Source organism: Onychomys torridus, chromosome 4 (genome assembly GCF_903995425.1).
Source record: "Onychomys torridus chromosome 4, mOncTor1.1, whole genome shotgun sequence".
NCBI lineage: Eukaryota > Metazoa > Chordata > Mammalia > Rodentia > Cricetidae > Onychomys > Onychomys torridus.
In genome coordinates this window covers 145090971-145105756 of record NC_050446.1, presented here as the reverse complement: position 1 = coordinate 145105756, position 14786 = coordinate 145090971, and the positions used below count along the sequence as shown (strand labels likewise).

At 42.6% G+C, this 14786-nt stretch overlaps 1 protein-coding gene across 1 annotated transcript in view; it reads right to left on the bottom strand.

Moving 5' to 3' along the window:
* The window catches only part of Napb (NSF attachment protein beta), a 46905-nt gene extending 35088 nt beyond the window's left edge, over positions 1-11817 (bottom strand). Inside the window, exon 1 of the mRNA XM_036185068.1 lies at positions 11634-11817. Within this exon, the coding sequence (XP_036040961.1) occupies positions 11634-11731 (98 nt within the window). The 5' untranslated portion in view covers positions 11732-11817. The remainder of the gene's footprint in view (positions 1-11633) is intronic.
* Between the last annotated feature and the right edge of the window lie 2969 nt (positions 11818-14786).

The window sequence follows — 14786 nt, the reverse complement described above, 5'->3', positions numbered from 1 at the left end:
GGGAGCATGGTGAGGTGTATGTGGGAGGCTGTCACCCAGGACAACACTTCTTCACCAGCAGGAAGGTATTAGCCTAACAGATAGAGAGAAGTCAGCACAGGGCCTGGCACAAAGGTTATAATGGCAATGCTAGCTTCTGTGTTGATGGAAGGATCTGTCTACATCACTGCTTTTTGCTGCTGCTGGTTGTTTCATTTTTGTTTGTTTGGTTTTTGCTTTTTTTTTTTTATGTTTGTTTTGACACAAGGTTTTGCTCTATATAACCTAAGCAAGCTTCAAATAAGATCCCTCTGCCTCTCCAGGCCCAGGATTATAGGCATGCAGTTTTGAGCCCAGCTCCACATGATAGTTTTTAATGTTTTTCTATGTGTCCCTCAAAACAGCAAACAGAAAATAGAAAATATCAAAAAAGGAGAGACAAGTTCACTCTGTTTAAAAGGATCTCTACCATAAATACAGAAAAGAGAGGAAGACAAAGTAACAATAAGGAAGTCTGAAAAAGTCACAAGGAATCATATTATTGACTATCAACCTTAAAAAAAAAAAAAAAAACCTATGTTGTTGTTTGTTTTCTTTTTTCTTTTTGGGGCCCACCACCCAGCTCCCTAATAAACCACACACAGAGGCTTATTCTTAATTATGAATGCCCAGCCTTAGCTTGGCTGGATGCTAGCCAGCTTTCCTTAACTTAAATTATCCTGTCTATCTTTTGTCTCTGGGCTTTGTCCATTCTCTTCTGTAAATCTTACCCTCATTCCATAGCTTGCTGTGTAGCTGTGTGGCTGGCCCCTGATGTCCTCCTCCTTCTCTGGTTCCTTGACTTCTTCATCCCTCCATCTTTTTTTTCTCTTTTCTTCCAGATTTCTTCCTCTATATATTCTCTCTGCCTGCCAGCCCCGCCTGTCCTTTCTCCTGCCTTGCTACTGGCTGTTCAGTTCTTTATTAGACCATCAGGTGTTCTAGACAGTCAAAGTAACACAGGTTCACAGAGTTGAACAAATGCAACATAAACAAAAATAACACACCTTAAAGTAATATTCTACAACAAACCTATAATGCAATAAGTCTATATAAATATACATACATAGTTTACATGAAATTTTTTCATTTGGGTTGATGTGCTCTCTCTAAGAGTCAAAGACAATCTAACCCCTAACCCCAGGCATGGAAAAGCCCTCTTTTGAGCTGTTGGTTGGTTAGGGTCTCAATGTAATAGCGTTACAGACTATTAATAATGCCTTTGGATGCCCCCCACAGGAGTGAAAGACAAGTCTCTATTTCTGAAGACACCATACACTTCAAACTCAGGGGTCAGATACACCTGAGCTGGAACTGACCTGAATGCCTCCTCACTGAGGACTCATGGTACCATAAAGCACCAGGCAAGTATCCAAAGGAGGGAGGCAACCAACAGTCCTGCTCAGCTGTGATGCCCTAAACCACCTTATAACCCTAAGGGTGCAGCAGTAGCACTCAGACTTCGGCAGTAACCAACAGCTCTGAAATTAGACTTTAAGATCTGCTCAATAAAAGGAAAATCTGCCTAGTACTGACAACCTAGCCAACTACCCAGGGCTAATGAAGTCATGGATCTTGAAGGAGAACCTACAACCTCACTTTAATAAACAGCATAAGAATAAGCCCTACATTCTAAATACTGGTCCTTATACCTACAGATAAGTCTAATCTTCACCTCCTTTCAAGGAAACTTCTCTTTGCAACAGATGGAAACTATTACAGAAAATCACAATTAATCAAAACACAAAGTTGTGGCGCCTAGTCGCAACAGATACATCTACAAAACTATTCCCAAGCCTAACTAAGGCTCAGGGAACACTGAAGAAGAGGGGGCAGGAAGATTTTAAGAGCCAGACAATCAGGGAGTTTGCTGATTTTTTGTCTCCTAGGAATGTCAGAAGCTACACTCATAGCCTCACCAACATGCATGCCTAAACATGAGCTGAACAAACATATCAATTGATACACCAAAATAGATGGGGGGAAAGCCCACAGCCTTCCAACCTACACAACGAACCATAGGCAACTAAGGAACAGTCAGAGTGGGAGGAAGAGCCACCAATTGGTCATCCAATTTCAAATAGCTCTATATTCATAGATACATACAAGTAGCATTATATAGAATAAGCAAGTTAAATGTGGAAATACACACACAACACAACAATTAATAAAAAAAGGAGGCAAAGAATTTGAAAGAGAAAAGATGGGTATATGAGAGGGTTTGGAGTGAGGAAAGGGAAGGAGGAAATTGTAATAATATAATTATAATCCCAATAATAAAGGAAAAAATAACAAAATATAACAAAATAGCAAAAAAAAAAAAAAAAAAAAGCACAGCTGCCACATGGCTGTGTTAACTGTGTGATAATGCTATGGTCTAAATGTGAAATGTCCCCACAGGCTCCTATGTTTGAGCATAGCTAGTTACCTATAATTTGGAAGGTTTTGAAACCTTTAGGAGGTAGAACCTTGATGAAGGAAGTGGGTCCCTAGGAATTGTCCTTGAGGTTTACTGCTGGACCCTACTTCCTATACAGTCTCTGCTTCCTGTTCCAGAGGTGAGGAGGTTCCAACCACATTGTCCTGTTGCCATGAAACCACCTACTATCATACCTCCACCATGATGAACTTCTCTTAAATCATGAGCCAAAGAAATCCGTCCTTAAGTTGCTTTTGTCAGAAATTCTGTCGCAGCATTAAGTAAATACTATAGAGATCAGTACCAGAACTGGGGTTATTGCGATGACAGACCTGATCATGTGGCTGATTGGCAGGAGAAATATGGAGGGATTTGGAGACACATGCTGACAAAGCCCTAGAGTGCTATAAATAATGTGGCATTGCAGTGGGTATAGAGACTGCTAGAATGCTTACATAGATGTGAACAGTGAAGGTGTTACTTATCAGGTTTCAGAGGGAAACAAAGACTCTAGTAGGAACAAAGCCATTTGCAGCATATTCTGGCTATGTTCTGCCCATCCTGAAAATCTGAGTGAGAGTGAATTAAAAAGTAATGGACTATGTATTTTGTAAAATTCCAAGACATGGTAGCATTGAGGCTAAGAATGGTTACTGCTTGGTGCTCTTAATCAGGTTTATGGTGGGCAACTAGAACAGAAAGATCTGAAAAATGTAGTTTAGAGGAAAGGAATAGGAGGAGCAGTTTAAAAGCTGTGGGTAGCATGGGCTTGGAGAAGGCATCTGCAAGTGTTAAAGAGACTTGTGCCATGAAAGAGAAATCACAGGTGCTGAGCAGGACAGGAAAAGTGCCCTGGGGGAGGGCCACACCCACTAACAACTCCAGAACTTGTTTGAAAAACTTACATTTTAAAACTATTTTTTATTCTGTATAGAAGTTCACTGAGATGTATAGACTTTAAGTCTGACTAATCTTGCTGCATGATTTTTCCCCCACAAGTTCTTTACAGTAAAGCTTTAATAAAATCATTTTATGTGTACATTTGTGTGTAACAGAGTGAATAGTGGTCAGAGGGCAACTTTCAGGAATTTGATCTTCCCTTCCACCTCATTGAAGTAGGGTCTCTCTTGTTTTTACTGCTAGGCTGCATACACCAGGCTTGCTAGTCCAAGATCTTCCAACTGATTCTCCTGTCTCCATCACACACCCCAACTCATAGGAATGCTGGGATTACAGATGCATGCCATCATATCATCAACTACTTAGTGAATTCAAGGCCAGCGTGGATTACATGATAGGAAAGAAAGAAAAAGAGAGAGAGAAAGAAGGAAAAAGAAAGAAAGAAAGGGAGGGAGGGAGGGAGGGAGAGGAAGGAAGGAAGGAAGGAAGGAAGGAAGGAAGGAAGGAAGGAAGGAAGGAAGAGATGGGGAAGGGAGGGGAGCAGAGGGGAGACTTCAACAGAGAGCCTCCAGGGCATCTTGCTCTAACAGACCCACCTAGGGAGGTGTTCTCCTAGGCTTAGACTACTGCAGCTGTGGTCCAAGGAGGCAGGCTACACCTCAAGCTGGCAGAATCTGGCATCCCTGCTCTCCTACTACCACTGCTGCTGTAGGCTGTGGGGAGCCAAAGCCTTGCGTGAATGTGTAAAGAGCAGATGAAGTCCTGGGTGAATGTGTATTGTTGACATGGCCATGGCCATGTCATGATCCAATGTCTCACATCCATGGGAAATTGGCAAAGCCTTCCCCATATGGGTCAGGCTCAGAATTGGGGCAAAGCCTTTCTCTAGTCCAAGTGCAAACACTGACAGTGTTGATGACTGACCAGTGTGTGCAAAACTAATCAACTACAACTTCCCCCTCCTGGATGTTTACAGACTGAGAACCTCTGACCAAGACAGCAAACCTCTCCCCAGCTGCTATAGGTAATCATCACACTGAGGTTCTAGGCTGTTGCATAGTTGGTGCCTTCCACCAGAGCAATGACAGCCCACCTGACCCTAGCTTTTCTGTAGGTGTGTCCATGTGTCTGTCCTTTCTGTATTCCCTCACTGCTCCTTGACATGGTCAAGGGCAAGTGTAGAGGGCAAGAAGGCCTTGTGCACACAGAAAAGCACTGGAGAAGTTAGACATACCACTTACCTCTTCAGTGGAATGAGGCCATAGCTGTTCTTCCTGGAAAGCTAGGGATGATGTACTTTTACAACCTGACCATCCTTTGCGGTCTGATGAGACAGGCTCTGTCTGCATCTCCCAGAATTTGTTTTTACTTATCCCACTCCTTTTCCTCTAAATCTTGAGCATCTTAGACCATAAGACCCATTCTTATGAGTGATGTCATTTGTGTTTTACAACAGTCAAGTGACTTCTGTTATCTTAGGCCAATCCTGACACCCACAGGCGTTATGTTTACTTCAGTCAAGCTCCGTAGACCCTAAACCTCGGGCACTATGTTTGAGTCAGCACTGCCCATTCTCATGAAAGAAGCCAGATGAACTTTGTAAAGAATCTCAGTATAAACATGTCTTAAATTGTTGTGCACTTGGGACTGAGTTAATTGTTATCTGAATACTTTTTTTCCAAAATTGTGATGTGTTAAATATAACTAAAGCAAAATGATCTGGGCCAGACTCTAGAAGTCTTGGTCCAGTACGCTTACAATAAAATCGGGCTGAGCCAGGAGTTTCACTCCTGTTTCTTCATGGATCACTCTTCCCTGCCTGCTGGAAAGTCTGTAGGAGAATCACCACAGGCAAACCCTTCTGGACTAAATGGTAGGCAGCCAGGAGACTGACTCCACATACTTGGAATCCTCCAAAGAGGTAGGCGAAAGCAGCCCCTCAAACAGGTATTTCAACCAGAATCTCAGAAAATTCCTAGAACACAAAGAACATCAGAATCCAAACTGGCTGACTCTGTACTAAGGTCTACTGAGAAATCCTGGCAAATACCGGTTCTATAAATAAAATCTTTGGGCTCCCACATCAGAAGGCAAAGGTGCTCACAAACCTAGGAAATCAAGGCAGGAGTTCGTTTCAATGCTAGCATATGTAGCTAACAGCAGTGGGGCACTTTCCAAGAACTCAAGAGAAAGTAAGTCACACTTCCATCAAACAGCAGCAGGTCAAGTGCCGCTGACACAAACCAAAACTTCAGGAAGATTAAGAGACAACCAGAGAGTGCCAGTGGGGTGGCACTGGATACATTTTATTACAGATCTAAGACTAAAGGACATAATGAGAAAGGTTAAAAAAAATAAAAGTGTATGGAAATTTTTGTTGTTGTTGTTTTGGGTTTTGTTTTTGTTTTTGTTTTTGTCTGAGTACAAATAGCAAAACTTCTCCACCAAACCAACAAACACAGACGATGGAGAAAGGCAAAGTGACACACAGTCTCAAGCACAAAGGGAACAGGTGTTTTCCAGACAAATGAACTAACAGAGGCCTGCATAAGGAACAGGAGCTGGACTATTTTTAAAAACTTTGTCATAAATGTAACAGCTGAACAAACCCCAAATGTTCTAGATTTAAAAAAAAAATCACAAAAAGGATCAGATAAAATAGAAATACAGCAAATATAACAAAGTACTTCAACAGTTGAGAACCAGTTACATCACTTTCAGATTTGCTCACAAAACAGAGCCACAGGGAGAGACACAGCTAATGTTAAGGCTCTTCCAAAAGGCTTGGGATACAGACCAAGAAATACACCAGAGACATGCCCCGGCTGCCCTTACAGAGGACCCAGATTCAATTCCCAACACCTATAAGGCATCTCACAATCGTCTGTAAGTCCAGTTCTGGAAGATCTGACGCCCTACCCTCTTCTGGGCTACTTGGGCACCAGGCATGCATGTGATACACAGGCACATCTGCAGGTCAAACACCTATACATATAAGATGTTTAAAAGGTGGTTTAAAAAATATATATCAAAAGTTTGAGGCCAGCCTGGTCTAGATAAATGAGTTTTAGGCCAGCCAGAGCTAAACAGTAAGACCCTTTATTAAAAATAAAATAAAACCAGAATACACCAGCCAACATTTTTAGATGTGTTACAACCTCAAACAGCCCTGACGTCCTGCAAAGGCTTTGCTTGCTCAATTCACCTGCAGGTAGGTTTGATGTTGGTTCTTTCCTAAGGGCTCTCACTCTCTACCCCAGGATATCCTCTTTATAATTTCTCAATAGAATAATAAAGATTCAGCAGAAGCACAGGGTGGTTCCGCATTTCCAAGGGGAAGCATATGTCTCTTCCACTGAACTTCCCCAGAGTCAGTCCTGGAGCTACAGCAGGCTCGTGGGGAAGGGGGAGCTGGCTGACACGGGGCACATGGCCACTGGATGAATGAATAATCTTTCTTATATAATACATAGTCCCAATGTAGGAAATGCACACAATAAAAGAATGAACAAGGTAGAATGTGGGCTCAAAAGCACCAAATAAGATAAGTAAGTTCATTCTATAATACTAAAGATAAAGCTCACAGTGGAGTTATAGTAGCTGTGAATATCTCTGTATGAAAGCAGTAGTTACTTTCTTAAAGCAGAAACTGCAAGAGAGCCACAGAGAGAAACACATGAAGAGAAGACATTAACACACCTCTCTTAGTCAAAAGCAGATCAAATACTTTAAAAAAGACACAAAAGGCCTAGTCCTAATTACATAGTCAGTAGTTAGATATTATGGATCTCTATCAAACTGGGAAGCAAACATCTACCTTCTTCTGAGCTCACAAGGACCATTCAAGAGTACTGATACCATATTAGGCAACAGGAAATAAGATGGGAATTTACCAGAAATACACAAAAAGGCTCTTCTGCCGAGAAGGATGCCCCAGAACAACACCTGGATCAAAGGAGGAAACAAAGGAAGATAAAAAAACAAAAACAAAAACAAAAAACAACCAAGTATCAGGTTCTACAGCACACAATTAAAGCAGTTTAAAAATTCATACCCAAACTAGATTCATATAAGTAAATTAATACCCCCTGCAAAAAAAGAGCCACCAAGAAAAATAAATGATAAAATCAGAAGTTGACAAAAACAAAAACAAGCAAACAAACAAAATCAACCAAGACAGGGCAATATTATGTACAACCACTCATGAGTAATTCTCAGAAATAAGGAATATCTGAAAAAAAAAAAAAAACCAAAGTACAAAATCCCAGAATTACAGATTTTGATGGCATTTATTATTACTTCTCTTCTATATAACACACAATTATCCACATTGTAGTTCTTACATTATAAGAAACATACACAAACACTCCCATCTTCTTAACACAGTAACAGCCATCTCCGTAACTACATGTAATATACATTCACTATCTTGTTTTGGAGACAGGCTGGCCTGAAGCTCAAGATCCTCCTGCTTCCCTCCTGATTGCTGGGATCACAGGCATGGGTAATGATTTTTTTGTTGTTTTTTCTCTTTTTGTTTCTGAGATGTTTCTCTACATATTCCTGGCTGTCCTGTGACTATGTAGACCAGGCTGAACTTGCTCTATAGACCATGCTGGCTTCGCACTCACAGAGATCCACCTGCCTCTGCCTCATTAGTGCTGGAATTAAAGGTGAGTACCACCATTAATCCAGCTGATTAATGACTTTTAAAACAATTGAATCTACATTTAAGTATTAATCGTAACTGAGAATGATGTAAACGCTACCAAGGCTATGACCATGCTAAAAATGGAAACACAATCTTCACTGGAATAAAAACAAGTGAAGAATATAGATATAGCCTACAAAACCTAAGAAATATTTGAATTTCACAGACAGATATTAAGTAGACTCATGCTTAGTTGTAGTAACCCAAAAGGATCCTTCACTAAATTTACACCGAGACCACCAAATATATAGCTCTTTAATTAGCCCCGAAGATTGAGGAACCATCAGGGGCTGGGAATACAGCTCAGTGGCAAGATAAATGCTTGCCTTGCATGTACAAGGCCTGGAGGCTGCATCCAAACAAAATGAAAACAAAGAAACAAATGAAGGTAGCTCAGAAAAACTGTCCTGTCATTCCCTAAGTAGAGAATGTGCACTGTGTAAGACAACCTCAACCTGTGTTTCCCTAGCAACAAATGAAGATAGCAAGCAGGTCTTTGCAATTAGAAATTCTCTTACTGTCAGTTTGGCCAAGCTTAAGATCATTCTAGCAGTTTGTTGAGATGCTAAACTAGAATTTGAAATTAACTATATCTTTCCACAGCTCCTCTCTGGCAATGTACTAGGTGAAAATTTGACTTTTTCAGGGTAGTTTTATACTGTGCTCTTCAGAAAAAGTTCTCACTATTTTGACTCCCCAGCTAAAAAGATACATCTTTCTTCAGCCAGAATTAGATAGAAAACCGAGCAAACGTAACACTGGCAGCAGGCAGCAGGCATGTCTTCATCATTCTTCAACAGCTCTCCTGTAGGGGAGCAGCAAGGGGCTTTGCTGGGGAAAGACAGTGTACTGATGCCCCTCCCCACCTCTAGCTTCCAGGCAGAAAAGGCCTGTAGCTTAAACACCGAGGAACCATCCAATGGACACACTCTTGAGAATATCCATGCATATTTCCATCTTAAAGCAACAACAGAAAGTCAGAGTTATGGAACAATACTGAGAACGCAGTATCGCCACAACAGCATTGTGCAGCATACAGGAGATGAGCTCAAGCTAGGCTTTAATCTGCAGCTGGGAGATTAACAGTCAGTGATGTGAAACATTTGCAATAAGCCAAATGCTTTTTCAAATGTCAGCCACATCCTCAAAAAAATCACCTGCCCATCTCTTAAATAAGGACTCTAATGGTACTTAGGTGAACCAAGACATGTGATTATTAATTCTCCTTTACCCTGAGGGTATCACATGGGGATAGATGACACTACCATAAACAAAAGACAAAACCTAAGGGAGGCAGGCAGGGAAACATGTAAGGTGATGACAGATGCATGTCATGTCACAACCATGGAACTCTGAAACAAAACCTTAGTCTTCCCATTATAACTCAAAGAGAAATAGGTCTGGTTTGGGGCTTCAAATACTACACACTTAGAATAAATCTCATGACGCTCTATATATTCTTCTTCCCCTAAACTTTGCAGAACCAAATATTGCTGGAAACCTCCCATTACTCATAATACAAAGGACACTTGACCTGGCCAAATCTCTTACGGTATTTATTTATTAAAAGACTAGTGACCAAGCTTTTGGCTCCAAAATCCTGCAAAACTCAATCTATCTGCCCTTCTGCTTCCTTGATAAGAGGAGTTGATAGCTTTTATGAATATGTGGATAATCATCTGACAGCTGTTTCTATCACCCATAGACCTAAGTATTTTAAAAATATAAACTCACTGATCACTAATCATGAGATACACTGTGGATGATAGCAGAAGAAACTGAGGCCCAAAGAAGCAAAGTTAACCTGTTTCAGGTTCCAAAGCCGTGGTAATAACCTGACCTGCTGCTTCTACATGAGTAGGATGTAGTAACTGTATGCAAACTGAGGGTGAAGGAAGGAAGATGGAAGTCTTCCTAAATGGCCTGTCACTGACAGGGCAGCAACAGTCAAAACGATGTTTCTTCAGAAATAAAGATTCCTCAAAATCCTTTTAGATGACTACTTTAAGATTTGACCTAGTTTCCCCAAAACAACAAGCCTCTTGACCAAAAGAAATGTCCATAACTGGCTCAAATATCCTGATTTGAAATACACTGCATTTAAATCACCTCCCACAGTGAGGCACTCTGCCATTAAATTTCACACAGTGAATCTCGTGTATTTTGTGACTCATAGACAGGAATTAGTAATTGGCACCTGCATTAAATACAAAGCAATGCTCCTTGTCCCTTTTAAAGGGGAAGCAGAGTATCCATAACTTAACAGCTACAGTTTCAAGCCTCATATTACATGGGAAATTTAGGACCAAGTAGTGATAAATGCCCTTATAGGTCCCCAAGGATGGTCTCCTCTTTATCTTGGCAGACCATACTACCATGCACTGTATCAAAGTGACCCTAAGCATTTCCTGGAGATACAAACATAACGGGGTTTCACTAAACTGTTACATAATAACGAATATTATAATTAGCAGTCAAATGAATGAAGTTGGAAAAAACAAGTCAAAGCTCATTGGGTGTGTTTTCAGAACTAAGCATCCAAATTGAATTTGTACAGAAATAAAATTGTTTCATAATGCAGCAGTTAAGTGTGTACCACTAGTCTTTCCCGATAATTAGAATCTGCTCTTAGTAAAGATCTTTCGCTTTCAAATGGGGGGAAAAAAAATGAGGCACACACGTAATTTCTGCCACTGTCATAAACAGCTGAATCATTCGCATAATCAACAGCCCAGAATTCTTCCACAAGCTCTCAGTTCAGGTTCTGCTTTTTGAAAGCTCAGAATGTAAAACCTTCGATACTACATCCTGTTAAGATGAAATCACGGGAATCCCAAAAGATACTGACTTTAAACAGAGGCAATGTTACGGTCCATCAAACAGGAGGCCCGGGCTACAAATACGAATCACTAGGGCAAAGGAAAAACACACCATCCGAGGAAATGACTGTAAGGCCCGTGGGCTGAGGCCAGACGTCAGGTGCCCAGGATATAGGGGCGCCCACCTCGCGCTCCTGTGAGGTGCTAACAGTTGCCAGGCGCCAGGCTGAGTTCCAGGACGTACCCATCCTGGCTCCCCCAGATGATATAAGGCCCGGACCAGGGTAAATTAATGAATCCGGTCCTCCAGGAAGGTGGCGTGCCCTGAAGAGCAGGGGACCCTGGCACCAACACAGAACCATGGGCGACGCGAGGGGGTGGGTAGTGTCACAGAAGTCTACGGGGGCGTGTAGGCGTTCTGGGCTGTTAAAGGGTGCCTTGTAGTGGTGGTGGTGGTGGTGGGAGGAGGTGAGGGCTACGGGTTCTTCAGGCGTGGGTGGGTGGGGGAAAGGCGGGGGTGCCCAAGGCCTGAGGATCCCTGAAAGGTTCTGGGGCTTGCAGTGTGTGCAGACTAGAGCCCCCCCCCCCCCAGCTTCCAGGTATGGCCCACGGGATGCGATGGCTGAACGTGGGCCACTTGGATGCGTTCTGAAGGATGTGGGAATCCAGGAAACCTAAGCACTTGCGCGGGGCACTCTGCGGTGGCAGCCAGCTGGGCAGAGGACCAGGCACCAAGAACCCTAAGGACAAGAACTCTGGTGCTCACCCGAACAGTCCTCGGAGGAAGGAGTGGGAGGCCTTCACTCGTTTCTCGGCCTCCGCCATCAGCTGGACCGCTTCTCGCTCCTTCCCTGCGTTGTCCATGTCGCCCGCAGCCGCCAAAGCCTCCGCCGCCGACTTGTGATGCTCCCGGGACGACTTAACCCTTCCTCTAGCAGGTGATGGCACGCAGGCGCGGTGCGTGGGGCCTGTAGGGATCTGTAGTCCTAGATTCCACTATAGTGGCAGCTGTGTCAGAAGCTACAACTACAGTTCCCAGAAGGCTGCTGGGCAGGGCCGGACGGGAGCCTGTCTTGAGGACCCTGAGTTCCCCCCGCTCAGAGAGGAGGGAGAAGGGGCGTGGCCCTCTGGAGGGGTCTTGGGCCAAGGTGGACTTCAAGGTTTTAAGTAGTGCAGAATTAGAAAATGACCGGTGGCTTCCAGGAAAGATAACCTAAAATACGCAGCATCATTCACTGACCATGACTGAGACAGGGCAATGGGTAGACGGTTGACCAGGGAATGTTTAAAACAAAACAAAACAAAACAAAAAAACCACGAACGCTCAACCCACATGCGGGTACTGCAAGTGCAAAACGTAATCTAATGCAGCATTTTAGCGCAATTTTGTCAACCATGTGGTGCCCCATCTCCCAACTCTCCCAGAAAAGGAGCAACAGCTGGCCAAAAGAGTTATTTTTAATTTCTGAGAGCAAGATGTTAAAAATGCATCATCTTCCCCAATATAAATTCAGGGTTGTTTTTAAGCGTCCCCAAACTGCAACTTTCTATTGGTCCTCTTGTTTAGAAATGAGTTGCATATCTTCCATGTAGGCATAATCCACTCATTTTATTGACCGAATTCTATTAAATGGCTATGAGCCAGTGAACTCCTTTATCCTTTACATAATGCTGGCCACAGTGGGTGGATCTTGACAAAATTCCTGTCTGCCAGGAAGATTTTTAATCTACTAAATACCCATAGATAGATGCAATCCTGTGCCAATGTCTTCTAGGCCTGTCCCAGAGGGAGCTGTTTTTTAATACAATGTCTAGACCATCTAGGCTTGGCAGTGCTAATGTAGAGGTGGTGAGGCAAGTGGAATCACTGCCAAATGTTGAGTTTCTGATGATTTAGAACTCCTCATGGATACACTGTGGGGACTGGAAAACAAAAGATATCTAAAGAAATGAAGCCTATCTTCAGAGAACAAAGCAAGACAGTTCAAAGTCCTTGCAGGCAAAAAGTGTGCAGAAGAGAGAGAGAGAGAGAGAGAGAGAGAGAGAGAGAGAGAGAGAGAGAGAGGAGAGAATGAACGTGCATGTGGTGGCCAAAGGTTGACACTGGCTGAATGTTTCCTTAATTGTTCCCCATCTTATTTTTGAGACAAGGTTCCCCACTGAACTATAACCCACTGTTTAGGCTTGACTATAGGAGGCCAGCCAGTGGGTGAGTGGAATCAGTCTTTCCTGTCACTCTCCTACCCTCTCCCAGCACCAAGGTTACAGATTCACACCATTGTGCCTGATTTTGATATGAATGATGCAGATCCAAACTCATCCCCATCCTTGTACCACAAACTTCTAATCCACAGAGGGATCCCCCAACTACTCTTTCACTTTTAACATGTCCATTCCCACTTAATCTTCATCCATAAACTTAAAAATATATAGACATTATCAAGGTGCAGGTTTGTAGTTTATGTTTTTTGTGTGCCAAGGCTTTAGGGCATCAGCTAAGAGGGAACATTTCCAGTGCAAAGCATTCAAGAGATATGACTATAATTGTTAACTGCCAGTCATTGAACACATTAGATTTATATAACTCTTTCCCATCGAGGCATAGTTGAGTGTATGAAATTTGACTTCTGTGGAAATATTCACATCTGTCCTGAAAAGGAGGGAAATTGCTCTTATCTGGAACACCCTGCCACCAGCTGACTTAAGAGAATGCTTCCTGATCAGTTGGAAGAGCTGAGTTTTCTACAGACTTTCTCTGCATTGGAATAACTGGCATTGAGGATACAACCAATACTTATTCCTATATTCCATGTTTATAAATCACTTACTTGTTAATACTTGTGATGTTTCTGTAGCCACTGTAAACATATTCAGAGTGGTGAAAGACATGAATGGACTGACATGTACGTTCCAGCTAAGATTGAATACAGTGGCATCAGACTTCTGGGTCCATCTCTGTCAATAAGCATCCCTTTCATAGCCTCTGTAGTGCCTAAACTTTTAATTTTAGTGATATTTTATGTTGAAGGATTCGATAGATCTCTAATTTGCAGATGGCAGGTTGTTGACTTTCAGCCTCCATAACTACATGAGCCAACCTTGCACAACAAATATCTCCATATGTATATGTAAATATGTATACACATATATAGCTATATTCTTACTGGTTCTGGTCTCCCAATTCATCTACTGTCTACTACCCTTTCCCCAGGGCATTGCAGAGATGCCATCAATGAGGCCTGAATTTAGTCAACCAATCATAAGAGAGAGGTCAAGAGGTGAGTGCTAATACAGCATTTGTTTCCTAGTTCCTCCATCCACAAAGCGGCCATTTGATGCTCCCTGACTCTTTCTGGATTGTTCCATTCTCCTCATTGTTCATGCTTAGCAGTGCTGGCATGGGTACTGCTACCCGTAGAAGACTTCTCTGTCCCCTGTCCCCTCTGTCCCCTTTGCATTTTTAGCATTATGCAGACATTCTGTTTAGATCAACCATCTTGAATTTTCCTTCTCTCTCTCTCTCTCTCTCTCTCTCTCTCTCTCTCTCTCTCTCTCTCTCTCTCCCCTGCCTCCTTCCTTCCCTCCCTCCCTCCCTTCTTTTCTTTTCTCTTCTCTCTCTCTCTTTTTTTTTTTTTTTTTTTTTTTTTTGGTTTTTCGAGACAGGGTTTCTCTGTAGCTTTGAAGGCTGTCCTGGCACTCGCTTTGTAGACCAGGCTGGCCTCGAACTCACAGAGAATCCACCTGCCTCTGCCTCCCGAGTGCTGGGATTCCACCACCACCCAGCATCTTTTTTTTCTTTTGACAGTGTTCATCTATGAAGCCCTGGCTATCCTGGAACTCTCTCTGTAGACAAGACTGGCTTTGAACTCAGAGATCTACCTGTCTCTGCCTCTTGAGTGTTGAGATTAAAGGCACGTGC